A 24,421-nucleotide genomic window follows, 5' to 3' on the forward strand; every position below is an offset into this window, starting at 1 on the left:
GCTATGTGTGTATTATGAATGTGTCCAGTTTGTAATGTACAGTATAGTGTTGATTTAGTTTTTTCATCTCATTTATTAGTTTAGGTATACACGGGGAAGACATTTAAATACAGTTAAAACAACACATTGGGAATTAAAAGAACTTGAGCCTTTTTTAGTAGACCTACTGTATACAGCATCACTATGTGTCTAAGACAATTTCCCCCTAAATAAAAGTTTATCCTATCCTAGGTCCAGCACTCTGACTTGTACCGCAAGGACCAGTTCCACTGTTGCGAGCTGGGGCTCCAGAGTTTGTTGGAGACGGAAGGGGAGAATCTACCACCTCCGAACCCCCCACTGCTGCCCTCCGCCCCGGGCTCCCAGGGTTCATCTACAGGGGCAACTACCACGACACCCGAGACGGGGGTGCTCAAGCCGATGAGGAAGTTAGGGAGGCAGGAGTCGCCGCTGAGTAGGGATACACTGCTGGCTGGTAGGGAGAGGGAGAGAGAGAGAGAGAGGAAGAGAGAGAGGGAAAGAGAAAGATCGAGGGAGAGGGTGGGAGAGATCATTATGGCTTATAGCAACAGGACAACAACCGTCCCAGAGAGGTCACCTAACCGAGGAGGAGGAGCCACAACAGATAATCACCAATCAATAGCTAGAAAACCCTCAACCAGTGAGCATACCTTTAGCCCTCAGAGTAGCCCCACCTACAGAGCCCAATCCAGCCAATCGCCAAATCTGGAGTCCATCAAAGCTACAAGTCCCAAAACTACAAGTCCCATTACTCCCACTGGGTCACCAGGTATCTTTAGGGGCCATCCAGAAGGAGCAGAGAAGAGCCAGCGTCAGACAAACATGTCTATCAAGCTACAGAGCCTCCGAACGGCCGTGAGTACAAGCCCTCTCAGCCAAGACTCCCAGGAGAATTACGGAGAGTACAGAACGGAACCAAAGCTAAATGGAGACAACAAGGTGTGTCCTCATCCTCCTCCAAGGCCCAGCATGCCCTGTGGGGGCCCTCTAGGGAGAGGCACTAGTCCAGACAGAGGCATGGGTATGGGTGGATCATCAATAACGTTAGGGTCTACAGGTATGTTCAAGGCTAGTAGTAAACCATCAGGAATAGTAGGAGAGAGCCTGAGAAAGAATGGAGCCGAGAACAATGGCTCTCCAAGAACTTCAGAACTGGGGTTGAGAAGCCCCCAAAGCCCCAAACCTCCAGCCAGGGCCCTGGCTCCGGCTGTCCCACCCCACGGACAACCCCTCTCCCTGGGCAAGGTGAGGCAGGGCCTGGGGCCTGTCAACTGCTACCGAGGGACCCTGGACTGGGAGGATAAATGTCGGCTGGAGGTAGTGGAAGAACACTCTCCATCCCCCTCCCCCTCCCCCACAGGCGTCACCCCCTCGCTCTGCGCACCCTCCTTCTGTCCAGGCAGGTCCAGGCCTGTTTCCCCCGGCGACAAGACCAGCTTCGTCACCCAGCTGACCAGTGCTGCTAAATTGGTCCTGGGGCCTATAAAGGGGTCAATGGTGTCCCAGTCCCAGGAGGGACCCAAGGGGAAGGAGCTGAAAGACATGCCCAAGCTGGGTGAGGAGAAGCAAGGTGCCTCGGCAGGAAAGTCTGAGGCTTCGTCTGGACTCGGAGTCCGGATGGTTGGCGGTGGCACCACAGTGGCCCAAAGTCCAGCTAACTCTGTTCCTCAGCCTGATAAGGCGAACACAGGTAGCAACCCCCCCAAATTGTAACCCTTCTATCTGAAGGGAGTTTAGAGAGGAGGGCATTGAGAAATGAGATGCCTTTTCAGAGTTCTAGAAGTTCTAGAATTCCACAATGTCAAGCACTTAAGGGAACATTCCAGTTCTAGAAGAGAATATCAACATGGTATTTACTGATCTGTAACCATGAGTGAGCAGAACTATTGTAAAGGTGCTTTTACGGCCATTTTCTATTATACAGTTAGTATGTATTAAGTCAACGCTCCACTTTATGAACTATTAGATATCTATAACAGATCTGTATGTATGTATGTGAAATGAATGCATGTCATGTGGTACAGTTTGTGTGTTTCTAGAATAAAAAGGAGTGAAAAGTGCTTTACTGATCAAAACATGCTGAATACTGTGAAACACCAAATCCAGTTACTTACTCGGTTTTTCTATCTCGACTAAACGACCAATCACTTCTGTTTCTATAATTCACTAAAATAAACATCATCACAAGCAGACAGTATGCTGAGGCACAATCAAACCATTACAACCTTGACAGCAACAACAACAAAACACAAAATCCAATCGGCCACTGTAGATTTGTCTTTGGAAAGTAAATGACAAAATGACTACTGTAAAAGACAATGACGCGGCCACTAGATTTTAATTTTAGAAAGACACTTTCATCCAAAGCGACTTACAGTCATGCATGGATACATTTTTCAGATGGGTAACCCCAGTGGGAATTGAACCCACAGCCCTTGACTGAGCCACACAGGACCAATGACTACTGTAGTTTTCTGTTACTACTGTAAGGCCCATGACAAAGAATGATGGTCCAACACTACACCCACTGAAGTCCTCAGTTGATTAGCATAGCCAGATTAGCATAGCATGCTGCCAATGAATGTCTGTAAGTGAAGGATGAAATGAAACAACCTTGAGTTAGTTCTGGGTGAATCTTGAAGGCTCTGGCACATTTGTGTGTCATAGATTGCGTCCGAAATGGCATCATATTCCCTATAAAGTGCACTACTTTTGATCAGAGCCCCTGTGGTAGTGCACTATATAGGGAATAGGGTGCATTTGGTGCCTTGGTAAAGAAGAGTAAAGCTCCTCTGACAGTTCTGAAGCTCAGAGCGCTTATCTCTGCAGAACAGGACTAGTACTGCAGCCCACACACACACACGCACTGGTGTAAGCGGAGTTGATATTCATGGATTTAAATCCCATACCCCTGTGGTGGATGATTTGGGCCGTGTGAGTGTGTGCGTGCCCCAATGTGTGTGTGTCAGTTCAGGGATGGGTTCAGTAAGCCAGAAACTATATAGAAATGAACAGAATCCAAACTTGAATAACATTGATAAACTAGAATAATTGTATTTAGTTGTGAATAAAATGATCTGTTACTTGATCCTGACTGCACAGCTACAGTAAGGAGATTACTGTAAATATCTGTAAAGACTTGAAAAATACTTATTGTTATACTGAAGTATTTATTCTATGGCTCTACTATTCCTACGTTCTAATTGTCACTAATCATGTTTTGTTTTGAACCAAAAAGGCGAAGAAGAAAAAGAAGGTGAAAATGGATGTAGCATATTTAATAGATGTAAAATGCATATTAAGGGCTTTATGGATGGTTAAGGTTTTTCATTATTTGATGTCAAATGTTCACTTGCTGTTGCTGTTATCTTTTATCCATCTTTTTTTCTATTAACCTTATTTTCATATTGGATTCCTTCCTAATTCTGGTGTCAGGTATCTGAGATTTTAACTGTCATTTTTTAGTCTGGGTGCCAGTCTGTTTCTTGCCAACTCTGTATGGAATTGTCATGCCAAACAATGGCAATGGAGTAGGCAAAATCACAAACAGATCTGGGACCAGGCTAGTCTGTGTTGTGAAATAATAATATGACTATCCATGTTTCACTCACCACAGTAGGATTCACTGTAAGTTGAGCACTACAACTGTATGTGTGTTAAGATAATACACTGTGCATTATTTCAATGGTGAAATTATGATGATCTCTCTCTCTCTCTCTCTCTCTCTCTCTCTCTCTCTCGCTCTCTCATGTATCTTCTCTATCAAACATGTAACACCCATAATCTGTATGCGAATGATTGGCAAATGTTTGTTAGCGGATGAAGAATATCAGATGTTGGAATTAGTCTGGTAGAATATTTTGTGACGATATGCAAGCTTTTATGTACTACATTACTTGGCTACTTTTCAGGTGACTTTCTGACTGTAGCCTATAACTTGCACCATACCGCCCCCTTATGGTGTGTGTATATATACAGTACCAGTCAAATGTTTGGACACATCTACCCATTCCAGGGTTTTTCTTTATTTTTACAATTTTCTACATTGTAGAATAATAGTGAAGACATCAAAATGATGAAATAACACATATGGAATCATGTAGTAACCAAAATAGTGTTAAATAAATCAAAATATATTTTATATTTGAGATTCTTCAAAGTAACCACCCTTTATCTTGATGACAGCTTTGCACTCTCTTGGTGTTCTCTTGGCCAGCATCATGAGGTAGTCACCTGGAATGCATATGAATTAACAGGTGTGCCTTGTTAAAAATTAATTTGTGTAATTTCTTTCCTTCTTAATGCATTTGAGCCAATCAGTTGTGTTGTGACAAGGTACTGGTGATATACAGAAAATAGCCCTATTTGGTAAAAGACCATGTCCATATTATGGCAAGAACAGCTCAAATAAGCAAAGAGAAATGACAGTCCATCATTACTTTAACACATGAAGGTCAGTCAATCCTAAAAATGTCAAGAACTTTGACAGTTTCTTCAAGTGCAGTCGCAAAAACCATCAAGCGCTATGATAAAACTGGCTCTCATGAGGTCCGCCACAGGAAAGGAAGACCCAGAGTTACCTCTGCTGCAGAGGATAAGTTCATTAGAGTTAACTGCACCTCAGAAATTGCATCTCAACATCAACTGTTCAGAGGAGACTCTGTGAATCAGGCCTTCATGGTCGAATTCCTGCAAAGAAACCACTACCAAAATACCCAAATAAGAAGAAGAGACTTGCTTGGGCCAAGAAACACGAGCAGTGGACATTTGACCCGTGGAAATATGTCCATTGGTCTGATGAGTCCAAATTTGTGATTTTCGGTTCCAACCGCCAGAGTAGGTGAATGGAGGATCTCCGCATGTGTGGTTCCCACCGTGAAGCATGGAGGAGGAGGTGTGATGGTGTGGGGATGCTTTGCTGGTGATACTGTCTGTGATTTATTTGGAATTCAAGGCACACTTAACCAGCATGGCTACCACAGCATTCTTCAGCAATACGCCATCCCATCTGGTTTGCACTTAGTGGGAGTATCATTTGTTTTTCAACAGGACAATGACCCAACACACCTACAGGCTGTGTAAGGCTTATTTGACCAAGGAGAGTGATGGAGTGCTGCATCAGATGACCTGGCCTCCAGAATTCCAGGTGAAGCTGGTAGAGAGAATGCCGAGAGTGTACAAAGCTGTCATCAAGGCAAAGGGTGGCTACTTTGAAGAATCTCAAATATAAAATAATATTTTGATTTGTTGAACACTTTTTTGGTTACTACATGATTCCATATGTGTTATTTCATAGTTTTGATGTCTCCACTATTATTCTATAGTGTAGAAAATAGTAAAAATAAAGAAAAGCCCTGGAATGAGTAGGTGTGTCCAAACTTTTCATTGGTACTGTATATATATGAAACATTGTTCCATATCATAATCATAATGCCATGTAATTTAACATAGTTTATTCAAAATAAATATCTCATTTTATACTATAATGGAGTTTATTATCATCATATCTGAGCGCTATATATTGTTGTAACGACAGGTCAAGGTACTTAATATAGCAAGATATATTTTAGGGATGCTGTTGTAATGAAGAGGCCTAGGGCCGTGGCCTATTCAGACTTGAGATAAGAACACTTAACTTGGACTTAAGTCAAGAAATGTGGACTTAAATCCAGGTTTTATTGACTTAAATCCATGTTAACTACTTATCTCAAGTCTGAATTTGGCCCCTACTGAATATACAGTTGTCTCTTGTTTTGGTAGATAACTGGAATGTTTGCAGTAGTTTACAATATATTCGTCTTGTTATATGAATCATTCCACTTCTCGTTATTCTCTAACTGTTCAGAGATGGGTGGCTCTTTAGCGTTATTCTGTGACTGTTAGTTCTACCTTCAAATATAAAGGGAACCAGATAACATTTTGTCATATTTCCCATGTTATCAACCTGATCGCTAAGGTGGTCTTTATCGTATTATAATCATTGACACATCAGGAGTAGATACGTTAGTCAAAACTGGTCTGTGAAGAGAAAATACATACACATTTTGAATAATAAACTCTTGTTTATTTGTATGTGAGGTTTTTTGCAGGCATATTTTACTCAAAACTTTGCATGGAGGAATTCCGTGGTATATAGAGATCTGTTTTATATGTTAACGATGGCAGATTATGCACATCCTAATCATGATTATGATGAATTGTTTGAAATGCACTTTATATTTTCAAGCGTTTTTTTCTTCATTTCTAAGTGTTTGTTTTGGTCTGTATTGCTACAGTTATGTATTATCTGGGAGAAAATTAAATATCAACTGTATTTAAACAAATATACAATTATATTTATTCACAATGGCCACCAACGATGAATATATCTCATTCACCTCATTTGAAAATGTAGATAAAGGGCAAGTATGATGACATTCTACCTTTCTGTTGTTGTTTGTCATTTTGGTGTTTCTTATTTACATTGTACATGTTGGTCTGTTAGCTAGCAGATGCTCTTATCAAGAGTTACTTACAGTCAGTATAGTCAACTAAGGTAGATACAGCAATCACATATTACAGTTATTGCTGGTATTTCCTCAATAAACCAGATATCAGCTAAATCAGTGCTAGTAAGAAATGGGAAATGGGAGTGTTAGTGCCAGAAAGACAAGTACAACAGTCTAATACTATACAATTCAGAGAATTTATCCAAACTTGAACTTCTGCCACCGCCATTTTCTTGTGCATGCCGATTAGAAATACAGGCGTGGAGCTCATAACGTCAGCCTATGATCTGCACAACCTGACTCCAGATGGTCAATGTTCAACAGCAAAAGGATACAGAAACATTTTTATATTCTACAACCTTTGTTTTCCACAAAACACCTTGTTTGAATTTATTAAAATGACTCAAGTCTAGTGTAACCTAATGTGCATTCATAACTACATTATGTCCATCATAAAAAAATATATAATTATATGCAGATCAACTAGGCTAAATGTAGGAAACTAGACAACAGAGACCTTTGGTAGTAGTAGTAGTGGTTAATCATAATAAAATGCATGAACTAATTTCATTCACAATTTCACAGGTACGTATCTGTAGCCAACACCCATGGACGTCAGATGCTTTACATAATGTCAGTGTACAATATTATCCTATGAAACGTGCGCTATGCCTTGAAAAATATATATTTTTTGATTTGATAAATCATTCATTTTTATTACAAATTATACAGTACATCAAGAAACAGTAAACACAGAATTGTTGTATTACAAAACAGATGACAGTAAAAAGTGTCTACATTTGTCTCACGGCCCCCACTCTCTGATCATCGGTACTCTCTCTGATCACACTGATCGATCTTTTATCTCTCCAGATTAGATGAAAGACAGAATATCCACAGAGGGCATTCCCAGGCTCCATCACCACTGGCAGAGGCAGCCCCAGGCACTCCAGAAAAAAGAAACGCACACCTATAAAGGCGAGGTGCTGGCTAGCGGAGTAGAACACTAGAAAATAAAGGAAAGCCGCACACTCTAAGAGCTCAGATGCAAAAATGTAATAACCAACGTTTCGACAGCGAAGCTGTCTTCATCAGGGTATCGGCATCTGAGCTCTTAGAGTGTGCGGCTTTCCTTTATTTTCTAGCCCCAGGCACTCCACCTGTAGCCTGTACTCATCCATCGCCTCTGGTCTAGAGCCTCCAGGGATGCAGGGTGGCTCAGGCTTCCTGCGACGAAGGCCATCTCCCCAAGAGCTGCTGGTCTAGTTGGGGTGGATCCATGGGCTTAAGGAGGTCCTCACAGCCTAGAGCAGCAGGAGTTGATTGGCTAAAAGACAGGAAGCAGAGGAGAGTCGTGGCACATAGAGCGAACATGGCTTCAGTGTCTAGGTCTCACTATATCTATGCACCAGTATATCAATAAAACAAATGTATTTATCAAGCCCTTTTTACATCAGCCGATGTCACAAAGTGCTATACAGAAACCCAGCCTAAAACCCCAAACAACAAGCATTGTAGATGTATATCTATCTACTGTGGGTCTATCTATATCTATAGTATCTACAATATGTATCACTATATCTATGTTATATATTTCTATGTCTCAATATATATTTCTATATCTACAGTATCTATCTACTGTATGTCTGTCTATGTGTCACTGATGTGTCTGTCTGTATCGAACACTGGTGCTTAGCTAGAGGGGTCCAGTCTTATACATGTAGCTCTGCTGTCATGCTATGGCACAATGTTCTTCAATATCAGAAAGTTCCCAGTTGCAACAGAGTACCAGTAAAATGGCAATTTTCCCTGGCAAATCCAGGATTGTGAAATAAAAACAAGACTTTTTTGGTTTATCTATATTTTGTGCACGCGTATTAAAATATATTGACAAAAAAGAACAATTCAATATAAAAGTCAGGCAAGATCCCACATTACACACACCACTGTACACATACACATCTAAATAAATAATATAAATCAAATAAAGGAGATGAGAGACCGCAATTTCTTTATACATCAACAATAATATTTGAATGTACAAATTCTTTTTTTTTTGTAGCTTAAGGGAATTCAAAAGACCTACAAAGTCATATGTAAAGGCTTGAAATCTGGGGATCATTAAAAAAAGTTATTTATGAATATAGAATTTACTCATAAGTATCATAACATTAACAATGAATTCGAGTTTCTTATCTGTGTTATTGGAGAGAAAAAAAGTAAGTATTTTTTGCTCAGGGTAAAGTTATATAGAGACTTAGCTAGTTGAGAAATATACAACAAGATCATCCCAGAGTTCTACAATTATGACTGAACTATATTTAGACAACAGGCTTTTGGTAGTTTGCACGATTAGTCACATGACATGCTCAGGAGAGAATACCAAGGATAAGCAGTACAGGTTAATCATAATAAAATGCATGATCTCATTTCATTCACACAGTTACAATAGGTCTATACACCAGATTATTTACATAATATGACTAACGTCAATGTGTAAAATATTAGCTAATAAAACGCGCGCTATGATTTATTGTTAGGATTTAAATCAATATATTTGCTCGTATCAGTAGGTTGACCAATCATGTTGTTAGTACAGCCTGTCAGGAAGTATCTAGAGCCCTCCTTATTGTATGTTGTCAACCAGCTGATCCTGCAAGCTAACTAGCTCAGATGTAGAGCAACTAGCTAGCATGCGAAGTAAATCGTTGGGTGAGCTATAATTCGACTGAGTTTAACGTTACTCGTTGGATGTAGAATAATTCCTTTTAATCGCTGACATTGGCTGTGGTTGTCCTGGAGTCGTCAAGAAAGGCGAGACATTAACGCGTTAGCCTGTTTTCTACAAAGTTGCTAACCAGATGCGTTGACAGCTAGCTAGCTACTGTAGCTTGGCAGCTAACTATCAGTATTGCGTTACCACAGCAAAGCTACGTAGTACGTGGTCTCAACCCTGCACTTCCGAGCCGTCGCCGTCCTATCAAGCAATTTTAAGATTTGACTTGGTTAAAGACCTCTCATGTCAATGACACTCTTCACAAAGTGGTAAGGTTATGATCTTGGCTATGTTGTGTTGCATGAGGTTTAGCTAGTAACTAGCCGGCTAACTAGCTAGGTAAGTTAGTAGTTAAGCCAATATCATCTAATTAAGCTAGCCTGTAGCCCCTTAATAGGCTAGCTGTCATGTTAGAGCTAGTGATTTTTAAGAAACGTGACAGCTTGGTTACTTCTTAAATAACAGGATGGTTATCATAGCTAATAGGTAAGTCACCGGTAGGCTAGTGTAGAAAAGGCTAGTTAGTTAGCTAAATCTTTTGACCATCTGCTACCAAGGCTTCTCACTGTCACCCCCAGCTGTTTGTTGTCACACACCAATCACATGATGGCTATTCTATCGTGTTTTCATAGAAAGAACAATAATTCCTCATTAGGTTAAATAAACTGTTTCCAGTTTCAGTACAGAGTAGGAAGTGAAGTCACTTGTTCTACATTCCAGTGTTACCGTGTCTGTTACTGTGTAACATCTGTTTTCTTGTCACTCAGGCACATCATCCTGTGATGACTCTAAACTAAGTGATACCAACAGCTTTTTTCAACTATACTGAACAAAAATATAAAACGCAACATGTAAAGTTTTAGTCCTATGTTTCATGAGATGAAATAAAAGATCCCAGACATTTTCCATATGCGCTAAAAGCTTATTTCTTTCAAATTTGTTTACATCCCTGTTAGTGACCATGTCTCCTTTGCCAAGATAATCCATCCACCTGACAGATGTGGCATATCAAGAAGCTGATTAAATGGCATACAAAGCCACAGGTGCACCTTGTGCTGGGGACAATAAAAGGCCACTCTCTAAAATGTGCAGATTTGTCACACAACACAATGCCACAGATGTCTCAAGTTGAGGGTGTGCACAATTGGCATGCTGACTGCAGGAACGTCCACAACAGCTGTTGCCAAATAATTGAATGTTAATTTCTCTACCATAAGCTGCCTCCAAAGTCTTTTTAGAGAATTTGGCAGTACATCCGACCAACCTTACAACCGCAGACCATGTGTAACAAAGCCAGCCCAGCATATCTGTATTCCCAGTCATGTGAAATCCATAGATTAGGGCCTAATGAATTTATTTCAATTGAAGGATTTCCTTCTGTGAACTGTAACTCAGTAAAATCTTAGAAATTGTAGCATTTTGCATTTCATTTTGTTCAGTGCAGTTTCACTCGAGGGAGAAGTGGTTTACTTTGAAACTCACTGTGACTATTGTTTTTCCCAATAGCATTCACTAGCCTAACCACTGTGACAGCTGCTCTGGTCTGCATAATAATAGCAAAGTCATAAAATGTTTAAGCCCTGCCACTTTCAGATCCACTTTCTTGTGAATCTGCATGTTATGAGATAAAATCAGCCTGGCATCAGTCATTGTTTAGACGCACAATTAGCTTAACCTCTCTGTCTTTCAATGTTAATGTTTAAACTTCATCTTAGTGCTGGACAGACAAAAAAGGAGAGCGACACATATAGCCCTTACTCCATAGCTAATCAAATTACACATGCATGCACTGTCGTAAACATTGATTTTCTATCTCTCATCCCTCTCTTCCGTCAGGTCCCTATTGCTATGAGGATCTGCAGAGCCCAGCTGTAAGCCTGAGCATGAACTCCGTGTCTCCCAGTGCAGTTCAGTATGTGGGGGGAGTAGGAGTGGTGGGTCAGGATGAACCCCTCCAGAGAGAGGAGACCAAGAGGCCCCAGCAGCCCCAGCTGGTGGACCCTGGCGGAGGAACTAGCTTTGGGAACCGGCAGGGTCCTGGTGGGGGTGGAACCAGAGAGGCCACCACCGCTGGAGAGCCAGACGAGGTGGACAAACTCAAGACCAAACTGATGTCGGTGTGGAATAATGTCAAATACGGTCAGTGGTGGGTTCATTTGAACTTTTTTTTCCATAAGGCGGATAGTTCTATATAGCCGTTTAACTAGCAACAAACATAACTTCCAGTTTTTCCGTACTGTCAGTTTTAACAATGGCTTTTTTTATTTTCTTAAGAAATGGCAACAAGGGGGATTTTAGTCTTTGTACTTTCTGTGTGAATAATCTTTATTAGGTATTTTTGTAATTTTTTCTCTCAACAGAAGTCTCATACAAAGCTATGTGTAATAGCCCTCCCGAAGTCAACTTCCCCCTTCCTCACCCAGTCATCAAGACATAAAGAATCCCCTCTAAAAAGGTCCATTCTGTTTTTTTTCCCTCTTTAGGCTGGTCAGTCAAGTCGAAGACCACATTCAACAAGAGCTCTCCAGTGACTGTAATGGGCCACTCCTATCTGCTCAATAGTGAAGGTAGCTAACCTCCAACAACCCCACTCCAACTTCAAAAGACTTCCTGGTAAAATAGATGACGCTGTCTGCTCCATACCCAGTGAGGAAAAACTGGTTGGAAAGATGTATTTTAACCAGTTCTACTCACTGGGTATCTCTCTCCCCTTCCAGACGAGGTGGAGCGGTTCAGGCGGGCGTTCGTGTCTCGGCTGTGGCTGACCTACCGTAGGGAGTTCCCCCAGCTGGAGGGCTCCACCTTGACTACAGACTGTGGCTGGGGCTGCATGCTGCGGAGCGGACAGATGCTGCTGGCCCAGGGCCTACTGCTACATCTGCTGCCACGAGGTGAGACAACTCATAGAGTTAGAAAGAGGGCTCTAAATGGGTAGAGATACAAAGATGGGTCCTCTTCCTAACTCTGAGACAACTACACCAACTCTGGCCCAATCCCAAATGGACCCCTATGCACATACAATTGTGGAGATCTGAGAGGACTTGTTTGGTATAAGCAATATGATCGGTGAAACTTACACCTAGCAGGGTGGAGCTATTAACATATTGCATACACCTGTCAGATCCTCTCAGATCTCCACCAGTGCGTAGGGGTCCATTTGGGATGGGGCCCCTGTCTGTTTCTCTCTCACTCTTGTTTCTCTTTCTGCCATGTCTCTCTTCAACTGTTTCTCTCTCTCTGTTTCCTGGTCTGTCTCCCCTCTCTCTCCTCCCTATGTCTCCTCCTTCCACCTCCCCATCGATCACTACTAACTGTCTGTATTGTGTTGTCTAGACTGGTCGTGGCCAGACGCCCAGCAGTTCGCCGACGTGGACTTTGAGGTTCTGAGACCCCGCTCCCCGTCCCGCGCTGGGGGTGTACCCATCCCCTCCTTCGGCTACTCCTCCTCCTCGCGGACCCCCACCACGCCCCAGAAGACCTCCATGCCAGGGGGCATGGCTCTCAACCATACCCAGAAGAAGAGGCCGGAGTCGGGCAGGGACAGGCAGGCTGAGCCCCTCCACCGGAGGGTTGTGGCCTGGTTTGGGGACGAGCCCCCGGCCCCGTTTGGGGTGCACCAGCTGGTAGAATTGGGGAAGAGCTCAGGGAAGAAGGCGGGGGACTGGTACGGCCCCTCAGTGGTGGCACACATACTACGGTGAGGGGCCCTCCATGGGGTGTGGTCAAGATAATGATGCTGTCTAAATTCCAATATATATAAAAGAAATGTAAAAAGTGAGCAGAGGTCCTATTCAATGTCAAGTCAGTGATGGCATCAGCATGCATTTGATTTCTATACTTAGATTTTTGATGTCTGTAATGCCATAGTGCATCAGAATGATCTTCAGCAGACATGTTTACGGATGCACTTTTATTGTGTAGATGTTTTGGTTGCTATTATATTTTTTAAGGAGGCTCGGTGGTATGCCTGACTGCATGTTGTTTACCAGGGTTGGAGTCAATTACATTACAATTCCACTCAATTCAGGAAGTAAACTGAAATTCCAATTGTTTTCAATGTTGTTCAATGAGGAACATTTGGAATTAGAATCAACATTTGGTTTACTTTCTGAATTGAAATGGAATTGAACCAAACCCTGATATTTACTTCATTCCCAGTATTATCAGTATGTTGTGACATTAAACATGAGCCGTATGTTTGTTTTCCAGAAAAGCAGTTGCCAAGACTTCTGAGGTTCACGACCTGGCTGTATATGTAGCGCAGGACTGTACCGGTGAGTTTGACTTTACACTGTACCTTTCCTACTGGGTGGTTGGTTGGTGGTGTTGGTTAGTGGTGTTGGTTGGTGTTGTTGGTTAGTGTTGTCATTTGTCGAATTCACCAGATATTGTATGTTTGGTCCATCTCAAATGTTCTCGTCATAAGTGATGTTTTTGTCATTGGTCTTCTGAATGTAGCTGAACTGTGTGTCTCATTTCTGTATCACAATTAAATTACAAAATGGGGAGGGCAAAAATTACATTTCAGAATATGGGGGGACATGTCCCTAGTGAAACTTAGGCCCATAGTGTCATTGTGTGTTTCTTTCAGTGTACAAAATGGACGTGGTGCATCTGTGTGACCAGTCGTTGAACCAGAGTATATCAGATCCTGAGCCCAGTGGTCCAGGCTGGAAGTCTGTCATCATACTGGTTCCAGTCCGACTAGGTGGAGACTCTCTCAACCCCTCCTACATCGAGTGTGTCAGGGTGGGTACACGCATGTACACTAGAGGTCGACCGATTATGATTTTTCACCGCCGATACCGATTATTGGAGGACCAAAAACCGCCGATACCGATTAATCGTCCGATTTTTATTTTTTATTATTATTTTTTTGTATTTATTTGTAATAATGACAATTACAACAATACTGAATGAACACTTATTTTAACTTAATATAATACATCAATAAAATCAATTTAGCCTCAAATAAATAATGAAACATGTTCAATTTGGTTTAAATAATGCAAAAACAGTGTTGGAGAAGAAAGTAAAAGTGCAATATGTGCCATGTAAGAAAGCTAACGTTGAAGTGCCTTGCTCAGAACATGAGAACATATGAAAGCTGGTGGTTCCTTTTAACATGAGTATTCAGTATTCCCAGGTAAGAAGTTTTAGGTTGTAGTTATTATAGGACTATTTCTCTCTATACGATTTGTATTTCATATACCTTTGACTATTGGATGTTCTTATAGGCACTTTAGTATTGCCAGTGTAACAGTATAGCTTCCGTCCCTCTCCTCGCTCCTACCTGGGCTCAAACCAGGAACACATCGACAACAGCCACCCTCGAAGCAGCGTTACCCATGTAGAGCAAGGGGAACAACTACTTCAAGTCTCAGAGCGAGTGATGTTTGAAACGCTATTAGCGCGCACCCGCTAACTAGCTAGCCATTTCATATCGGTTACACCAGCCTAATCTTGGGAGTTGATAGGCTTGAAGTCATAAACAGCGCAATGCATTGCGAAGAGCTGCTGGCAAAACGCAGGAAAGTGCTGTTTGAATGAATGCTTACGAGCCTGCTGCTTCCTACCACCGCTCAGTCAGACTGCTCTATCAAATCAGACTTAATTATAATTAACACACAGAAATACGAGCCTTAGGTCATTAATATGGTCCAATCCGGAAACTATCATCTCGAAAACAAAATGTTTTTTCTTTCAGTGAAATACGGAACCGTTCCGTATTTTATCTAACGGGTGGCATCCATAAGTCTAAATATTCCTGTTACATTGCTCAACCTTCAATGTTATGTCATAATTACGTAAAATTCTGGCAAATTAGTTCGCAACGAGCCAGGCGGCCCAAACTGTTGCATATACCCTGACTCTGCGTGCAATGAACGCAAGAGCAGTGACACAATTTCATGTTAGCAGGCAATATTAACTAAATATGCAGGTTTAAAAATATATACTTGTGTATTGATTTTAAGGCATTGATGTTTATGGTTAGGTACATGGTGCAACGACAGTGCTTTTTTTCACAAATGCGCTTGTTAAATCATCACCCGTTTGTCGACGTAGGCTGTGATTCGATGAGAAATTAACAGGCACCGCATCGATTATATGCAACGCAGGACACATTAGTTAACCACACATGGTTGATGATATTACTAGTTTAACTAGTGATTATGTTAAGATTGATAGTTTTTTTATAAGATAAGTTTAATGCTAGCTAGCAACTTACCTTGGCTTCTTGCTGCCCTCGCGTAACAGGTAGTCAGCCTGCCATGCAGGCTCCTCGTGGAGTGCAATGTAAGGCAGGTGGTTAGAGCGTTGGACTAGTAACCAGAAGGTTGCAAAAACGAATCCCCGAATCCCCCCTGAACAAGGCAGTTAACCCCCGTTCCTAGGCCGTCATTGAAAATAAGAATGTGTTCTTAATCTGACTTGCCTAGTTAAATAAAGGTGTAAAAATTATTTTTAAAAATCGGCAAATCGGTAGCCAAAAATACCGATTACCGATTGTTATGAAAACTTGAAATCGGCCCGACTTAATCGGCCGTTCCGATTAATCGGTCGACCTCTAATGTACACACACACTTTCATAACCTAACCTTAGTCACAAAGCTTGTTATTTCTCCATGGTTGATGTCGCTCTAACATAAATATGGATTTCTTTGTGTCTTAAGAACATTCTCAGGTTAGAATGCTGTATCGGAATCATCGGCGGGAAACCCAAGCATTCGCTGTTCTTTATTGGATGCCAAGGTAAGAACTGCACTCTACTTCCTGGTTCACTTGCTTCTGATTGGTCAGTGGGCTGTCATTTAAACTAACCTCGCCTTCTTCCTATTTCCTGTCCAAACAGACGAGCAGCTGCTGTATCTGGACCCTCACTACTGTCAGGCCGTGGTGAATGTCACTCAAGACAACTTCCCACTGGAGGTTGGTTGGACTTTATATCACTCTTCTCTCTCCTTTGCCGCTCCGTCTGTCTTTGGACATTGTCTCTCTGTGCTATGACCCAGATAAGCTTGTTTTGACTGGATCAAAGTAGGTCATTTCAGATTCAGACGTGTACCTTGTCTGTAATGCCCTTCCTCTCCTCCCCACCTCCACAGTCGTTCCACTGTAGCTCGCCCAGGAAGATGCCCTTCAGTCGCATGGACCCCAGCTGTACTATAGGCTTCTATGCCAAGAACAAGAAGGACTTTGAATCTCTGTGTTCCACTGTCTGTGTGGTGAGCTCAGCCTCTTGGCCTCATTTCAAGTCTCTTCTTACTCATGTTTACATTCATCACTTATGCATCATTTTATACATTAGTTATGCATCACATATAGATAATTTATAGATCTTTACATCATTTATAGATCTCTAACTTTGACGCTGATATGATTTATAGATGCATGAGTTGAAGCGACACAACTTAGATGGCTTATTCGTCACTTATAGATAGACATGTTACACGTCTCTTACGCATCAGTGATACATCACTTATACATCTGTTACTGTATACATCACTTATACAGAACCATTCAAAAGTTTGGACACCTACTCATTCCACGTTTTTTTTCTTTTATTTTGACTATTTTCTACATTGTAGAATAATAGTGAAGACATCAAAACTATGAAATAACATAAACGGAATCATTTAGTAACCAAAAAAGTGTTAAACAAATCAAAATATATTTCAGATTGTTCAAAGTTGGCACCCTTTGCCTTGATGACAGCTTTGCACACTCTTGGCATTCTCTCAACAAGCTTCATGAGGTAGTCACCTGGAATGCATTTCAATTAACAGGTGTGCCTTTTTAAAAGTTAATTTGTGGAATTTCTTTACTCCTTAATGTGTTTGAGCCAATCAGTTGTGTTGTGGCAAGGTAGGGGTGGTATACAGAATATAGCCCTATTTGGTAAAAGACCAAGTCCATATTATGGCAAGAGCAGCTCAAATAAGCAAAGAGAAACAACAGTCCATCATTACTTTAAGACATGAAGGTCAGTCAATCTGGAAAATGTCAAGAACTTTGACAGTTTCTTCAAGTGCAGTCGCACAAACCATCAAGCGCTATGATAAAACTGGCTCTCATGAGGTCCGCCACATGAAAGGAAGACCCAGAGTTACCTCTGCTGCAGAGGATAAGTTCATTAGAGTTACCAGCCTCAGATTGCAGCCCAAATAAATGCTTCACAGCGTTCAAGTAACACTCATCTCAACATCAACTGTTCAGAGGAGATTGTGTCAATCAGGCCTTCATGGTTGAATTGCTGCAAAGAAACCACTACTAAAGGACACCAATAAGAAGAGACGTGCTTGGGCAATGTAGAAAATAGTACAAATAAAGGAAAAACCATGGAATGAGTAGGTGTGTCCAAACTTTTGACTGATTACACTAACTGTTACTGTATAGATCACTTATGCATCAGTTGTACTGTTACTGTATACATCACTTACATAAAGCTCTTATCTTATTCTTGGTGACTTTAATAAGTGACCAATTCAACACTTTCATATCCCCCCCCCACCCCAGGCCCTATCGTTGCCCGACGAGAAGTACCCCATCTTTACCTTCGTGGAGGGCCAGGCCCAGGACTATGGACTGGTGGGCCACAGCTCCTCCCATCCTCACTCTGACACCTCCCCTGGCCCCGCCCACATGCTGCCCCAAGGCAACAACATAGGCAGCTCTGACGACTTTGTCTTCCTGTGAGTACTGGTTTGTGTTGCTGAGGAACGAAATGTAAGCAAACGGGGAAAGACTGACTTGGAAATGGAATCCATCCCAAAATTCTCTGTTTTTATAGAGCTCAAAGTGGATATATGCTTTCTGCTATATCACAAACTCTGGCATTTGTGTCCGTCATATTTGAGGCGAGGCTTCAACTGAATCTCACTGTCGGTCTGTCAGGGCAGAAACAGGTCTTAGAAACTAACGCTAGGCATTACTCAATTGGACTGTTGCCCCATCCCAAATGGACCCCTAAGCCCTATACACTTATGGAGATCTGACAGGTGTTAGTAATAATAACCAGGCTAGGTGTAATCTTCACCTTATTGCCTATACCAATCAAATCTGCTCAGATCTCCAAGGCCGTAGGGATTTGGGATGGGGCCTCTGACTTCATTTTGGGAATAATAACAACTGGAAACACGGAGCCTGTTTGATACATGCTACATGACGGGGGTCACTAGTAGTGGAAGACAAGGTACTCAGCCCTCTTCTCTCTGACTTGTATTATAATACTGCTGTACACTTTTTACATTCATTTCTGTTTTGTAAGAGCTATTAAGTGCGTGTGTGAAATGATTTGTGTGTGAACTGAAGCTGTTGGTGTGTTGAGTTGCTGTTATGTTCACATTCCTCTACTGTACTCTCTCTTATATTCCCTATGCCATCTTAGTTCAGTGTCATGGCTATAGTACTACATTCATACTACATGGCTATATGAATTTCATTGCAGCATCCCAACCCTGCCTTTAGTTGTGCCGTCCTTTGACACACCATTCAGGCAACAGTAAATGACCTGGGCTGGGCTCACTGGTTTCCACACCTGGGTTCAAATAGTATTTGCTTTTTTCAAAAGGCACTGAGTTGATTTAACCTGCCTGGAGTGCCAGATGGGCAACATTTGCACTTTTTGGAGTATTGTTTTTGCCCTAGCAAGCTCAGAAAACAACACCAGGCAAGCTCAGAAAACCAATACTAATTGAACCCCAGGTCTGCTACACTCTCACACTATTTCATCAGCTCTCTCTTGTCAATTAGTCTACAAGTATCAACTTGCAACAGGAATCCACTGTTACAACAATATCCCCTTTTGTGTAATGTGTTACACTAGCTCCTATCTAGATGATAGGAAATTATCCATTTACCAAGAGGCTATGTCCAAAATGACACCCTATCGCTACATCGTGCACTACATAGAGAATAGGATGCCTTTTTGGATGAAGACAGTTTTTGGTTGTAGTGAGACTTGTTGAATGAACGATTCTTAACTCCATTCCTTTTAGGGTCATAATGTTTTTAACAAGGTGGTGCTGCTGAGTACTGGCGGGGGGGGGGGGGTGCCTCACTTTGAACTCAGATGTTTTTGAACACGTAACTTCAATTTATTATGGTTGAGTTAAAAGCCTTGCACTTTGGAGACCTGCATATTAATATCTAAGCCAGGGCTGGTCAATTCTGGTCCTGGAGGGCCAAAACACTTCTGTTTTTTTGTTTCTACCTGGTAGTTAATTGCACTCACCTGGTGTCTCAGCCAGGTCTGAATTAGGTCCTTATTAGAAGGAGAGGATGAAAACCAGGACCGACATTGAACAGCCCTGATCTAAGCATTAAACCCCCCAAGTTAGATATCAAAGTCACGTCACAAGCTCCCTCAACCCCAAAATAAAATGAAATAGTCTGGGCAGTGGTTAAAACACTGTTGATTGGATGCTTGATCTCACGTTTTAATTAGGCTTCTGACCTGTGTGCCACAGGTATCCTCTAAGGGGCAAATCTTGACTTTCACTTAACCTGAATTTTCACTGATCATTCAATGAAGTCAATGGGAGAATAAGTGAAAATGCGAGGTTAGCGAGTTAGGATTCACCCCAGTAATCTGTGTATTTCACTCTTGTCCATGTGTATATTATCTCATAAAGGTGACATTTTATTTTCTCAATAAAGTGAAGAATTGTCATGTGTAGAAGTCTTAAATGTGCTAATGACCACCCTAATAAGGGACTGCATTCATGTGGACAACATGACTTTGTAAAACTGTTGTGTATATAATGTTATTAAAGGTAACTTTTTTTTGTATTTATTGTCTGAATATAAGATTGATTGAACTCTTGGCCTACATGTGTATGTTGTTTTGTGCCAGCCAGGATTCTGGCGAGTTACAACCTCCTTACCCAAGAGTCTATTGTCCCACATCATCACAATCTTTATCCTGTATAAAAACCACTATCTCTTACAGTGCCTTGAGAAAGTATTCACACCCCTTGACTTTTTCCATATTTTGTTGTTACAAATTGGGATTAAAATTAATGTACTTTTTGTGGAAGGAAAAATTCTAACACTTAAAAAAAAAAATATATATATATATATATTGCTCAACAAAAATAAAGGGAACACTTAAACAACACAATGTAACTCCAAGTCAATCACACTTCTGTGAAATCATACTGTCCACTTAGGAAGCAACACTGATTGACAATACATTTCACGTGCTGTTGTGCAAATGGAATAGACAACAGGTGGAAATTATAGGCAATTAGCAAGACACCCCCAATAAAGGAGTGGTTCTGCAGGTGGGGACCACAGACCACTTCTCAGTTCCTATGCTTCCTGGCTGATGTTTTGGTCACTTTTGAATGCTGGCGGTGCTTTAACTCTAGTGGTAGCATGAGACGTAGTCTACAACCCACACAAGTGGCTCAGGTAGTGCAGCTCATCCAGGATGGCACATCAATGCGAGCTCTGTCTGTCAGCGTAGTGTCCAGAGCATGGAGGCGCTACCAGGAGACAGGCCAGTACATCAGGAGACGTGGAGGAGGCCGTAGGAGGGCAACAACCCAGCAGCAGGACCGCTATCTCCGCCTTTGTGCAAGGAGGAGCACTTCCAGAGCCCTGCAAAATGACCTCCAGCAGGCCACAAATGTGCATGTGTCTGCTCAAACGGTCAGAAACAGACTCTATGAGGGCCCGACATCCACAGGTGGGGGTTGTGCTTACAGCCCAACACCATGCAGGACGTTTGGCATTTGCCAGAGAACACCAAGATTGGCAAATTCGCCACTGGCGCCCTGTGCTCTTCACAGATGAAAGCAGGTTCACACTGAGCACGTGACAGAGTCTGGAGACGCCGTGGAGAACGTTCTGCTGCCTGCAACATCCTCCAGCATGACTGGTTTGGCGGTGGGTCAGTCATGGTGTGGGGTGGCATTTCTTTGGGGGGCCGCACAGCCCTCCATGTGCTCGCCAGAGGTAGCCTGACTGCCATTAGGTACCGAGATGAGATCCTCAGACCCCTTGTGAGACCATATGCTGGTGCGGTTGGCCCTGGGTTCCTCCTAATGCAAGACAATGCTAGACCTCATTTGGCTGGAGTGTGTCAGCAGTTCCTGCAAGAGGAAGGCATTGATGCTATGGACTGGCCTGCCCGTTCCCCAGACCTGAATCCAATTGAGCACATCTGGGACATCATGTCTCGCTCCATCCACCAACGCCATGTTGCACCACAGACTGTCCAGGAGTTGGCGGATGCTTTAGTCCAGGTCTGGGAGGAGATCCGTCAGGAGACCATCCGCCACCTCATCAGGAGCATGCCCAGGCGTTGTAAGGAGGTCATACAGGCACGTGGAGGCCACACACACTACTGAGCCTCATTTTGACTTGTTTTAAGGACATTACATCAAAGTTGGATCAGCCTGTAGTGTGGTTTTCCACTTTAATTTTGAGTGTGACTCCAAATCCAGACCTCCATGGGTTGATAAATTGGATTTCCATTGATTATTTTTGTGTGATTTTGTTGTCAGCACATTCAACTATGTAAAGAAAAAAGTATTTAATAAGATTATTTCTTTCATTCAGATCTAGGATGTTATTTTAGTGTTCCCTTTATTTTTTTGAGCAGTGTGTATATATGTGTATATATATATATATATATATATATATATATATATACACACACACACACCAGTGCATTCTAAAAGTATTCATACCACTTGACTTTTTCAGAATTCTGTCACGTTTCAGCCTTATCCTAAAATTGATTAAATTGTTTATTTTCCCCCTTATCAATCCCCTTACACAATGCCTCAATGACAAAAGCAAAAAAAGGTTTAGAAATGTATTAAAAATAAACTGAAATATCACATTTACATATGTATTCAGACCCTTTACTCAGTACTTTGTTGAAGCAGCGATTACAGCCTCAATTATTCTTGGGTATGACTCTACAAGCTTGGCACACCTGTATTTGGGGAGCTTCTCCCATTCTTCTCTGCAGATCCTCTAAAGCTCTGTCAGGTTGGATGGGGAGCTTCGCTGCACAGCTATTTTCAGGTCTTTCCAGAGATGTTCGATCTGTTTCAAGTCCGGGCTCTGGCTGGGCCACTCAAGGACATTCACAGACTTGTCCCGAAGCCAATCCTGCAAAGTCTTGGCTGTTTGCTTAGGGTCGTTGTCCTGTTGGAAGGTGAACCTTCACCCCAGTCTGAGGTCCTGAGCACTCTGGAACAGGTTTTTATCAAGGATCTCTCTGTACTTTGCTCTGTTCATCTTTGCCTCAATCCTGACTAGTCTCCCAGTCCCTACTGCTGAAAAACATCCCCAAATGATGCTGCCACCACTATGCTTCACCATAGGGATGGTGCCAGGTTTCCTCCAGCGGTGACGCTTGGCATTCAGAACAGAGAATCTTGTTTCTCATGGTCTGAGTCCTTTGGTTGCCTTTTTGGCAAACTCTAAGCAGGCTGTCATGTACCTTTTTACCCAGGAGTGGCTTCCATCTGGCCACTCCACCATAAAGGCCTGATTGGTGGAGTACTGCAGAGCTGGTTGTCCTTCTGGAAGGTTCTTCCATCTCCACAGGGGAACTCTGGAGCTCTGTCAGAGTGACCATCGGGTTCTTGGTCACCACCTCAATTTTGAGTCTCATAGCAAAGGGTCTGAATACTTATGTAAATAAGGTATTTCTGTTTTTTATTTTTAATACATTTGCAAAAAATTATAACCGTTTTTGCTCTGTTTATTATGGGGTATTGTGTGTAGATTAATGAGGGGAAAATGTATTTAATCCATTTTAGAATAATGCTGTAACAAAATGTGGAAAAGGGAAATGTGTCTGAATACTTTCTGATTTCACTGTATATCTATGTCTACAGTGCCTTCGGTAAGTATGCAGGCCCCTTGACTTTTTCCACATTTTGTTACGTTACAGCGATATTGTAAAATTGCTTAAATAAAAACAATTCCTCAGCAATCTACACAATACCTCTGTTTTTGCTTTGACATAATGTGGTATGGTGTGTAGATTGATGAGGGGGGGAAAAAGATATTGTAGAATAAGGCTGTAGCGTAACAATGTGGAAAAAGTCAAGGGGTCTGAATACTTTCCGAAGGCACTGTAAATCTTTTGTATTCACCCCTGAGTCAATACATGTTAGAATCACCTTTGGCAGCAATTACAGCTTGAGTCTTTCTTGGTAAGTCTAAGAGCTGTACACACCTGGATTGTACAATATTTGCACATTTATTATTTTTTAACTTCTTCAAGCTCTGTCAAGTTGGTTGTTGATCATTGCTAGACAGCTCCAGTGTATATTTGGCCTTATGTTTTGGGTTATTGTCCTGTTGAAATGTGACTGTGTCCCAGTGTATGTTGGAAAGCAGACTGAACCAGGTTTTCCTCTAGGATTTGGACTGTGCTTAGCTCTATTCCGTTAGTTTTTATCCAAAAAGCTTCCTCGTCCTGGCCGATAACAAGCATACCTATAACAGGATGCTGCAGCCACCACCATGCTTGAAATGAAGTGGTTCTCAGTGATGTGTTGTGTTGGATTTGCCCCAAACATAATGCTTTGTATTCGGGACATAAAGTTAATTTCTTTGCCACATTTTTTGATGTTTTACATTTTGTGCCTTATTGCAAACAGGAAGCATGTTATTTAGGTTCCATTTCTGGAGTATAATATATGAATGAGCATGGTGGGGTGATGACCAATCCAGTTATATAAGAATGTGTTGGTGAAAGGATTATCTGAAAGTCCACTTCAGTTACAATGAAGAATCCAGTCTATAACCATCCCAACTCTATGTTGTTGATCCATCCTCAGTGTTCTATCGCAGCCATTAAACTGTTTTAAAGTCACCATTGGCGTCATGGTGAAATCCCTGAGCGGTTTCATTCCTCTCCGGCAACTGAGTTAGGAAGGACGCCTGTATCTTTGTAGTGACTAGGTGTATTGATACACCATCCAAAGTATAATGAATAACTTCATCATGCTCAAAGGGATAGTTAATGTCTGCTTTATTATTATTGTTTTACCCATCTACCAATAGGTGCCCTTCTTTGCAGTGGAAAACCTCCCTGGTCTTTGTATTTATTAAGGATCCCGTCAACAGCTACTCTTCCTGGGGTCCAGCAACGTTAAGGCAG

The 24,421-nt window shown here is 41.9% G+C and overlaps 2 protein-coding genes across 4 annotated transcripts in view; both read left to right on the plus strand.

Annotated features, from left to right (window-relative positions):
- The window catches only part of LOC106564511 (microtubule-associated serine/threonine-protein kinase 1), an 85,628-nt gene extending 83,502 nt beyond the window's left edge, over positions 1-2,126 (plus strand). For all 3 annotated transcript variants that reach the window (XM_045691045.2, XM_045691046.2, XM_045691047.2), the window contains one exon: positions 232-2,126. In XM_045691045.2, coding sequence (XP_045547001.2) covers positions 232-1,734 — 1,503 coding nt within the window. In that variant the 3' untranslated portion in view covers positions 1,735-2,126. The remainder of the gene's footprint in view (positions 1-231) is intronic.
- A 6,997-nt stretch (positions 2,127-9,123) lies between these two features.
- Positions 9,124-20,076, plus strand: LOC106564496 (cysteine protease atg4da). The gene is made up of 11 exons (XM_014130618.3): positions 9,124-9,554; positions 11,122-11,424; positions 11,769-11,852; positions 12,003-12,176; positions 12,619-12,982; positions 13,495-13,559; positions 13,877-14,034; positions 15,960-16,038; positions 16,139-16,215; positions 16,392-16,511; positions 17,803-20,076. The coding sequence occupies exons 2-11, from the start codon at positions 11,169-11,171 to the stop codon at positions 17,980-17,982; spliced, it is 1,557 nt and encodes a 518-aa protein (XP_013986093.3). The 5' UTR covers positions 9,124-9,554; positions 11,122-11,168; the 3' UTR covers positions 17,983-20,076.
- The last annotated feature ends 4,345 nt before the right edge of the window (positions 20,077-24,421 follow it).

The sequence above is a fragment of the Salmo salar genome, chromosome 12, assembly GCF_965601325.2.
Source record: "Salmo salar chromosome 12, fSalSal1, whole genome shotgun sequence".
NCBI classification, from domain to species: Eukaryota; Metazoa; Chordata; class Actinopteri; order Salmoniformes; family Salmonidae; genus Salmo; species Salmo salar.

What these genes read in the sequence shown, in the direction of transcription:
- LOC106564496 (XM_014130618.3), top strand. Translation starts at nt 11,169, where the DNA reads ATGAACTCCGTGTCTCCCAGTGCAGTTCAGTATGTGGGGGGAGTAGGA. An exon ending in GTGGAATAATGTCAAATACG is followed by an intron (nt 11,425 to 11,768) that starts GTCAGTGGTGGG and finishes TTCCCTCTTTAG; the next exon opens with GCTGGTCAGTCAAGTCGAAG. An exon ending in CTATCTGCTCAATAGTGAAG is followed by an intron (nt 11,853 to 12,002) that starts GTAGCTAACCTC and finishes CTCCCCTTCCAG; the next exon opens with ACGAGGTGGAGCGGTTCAGG.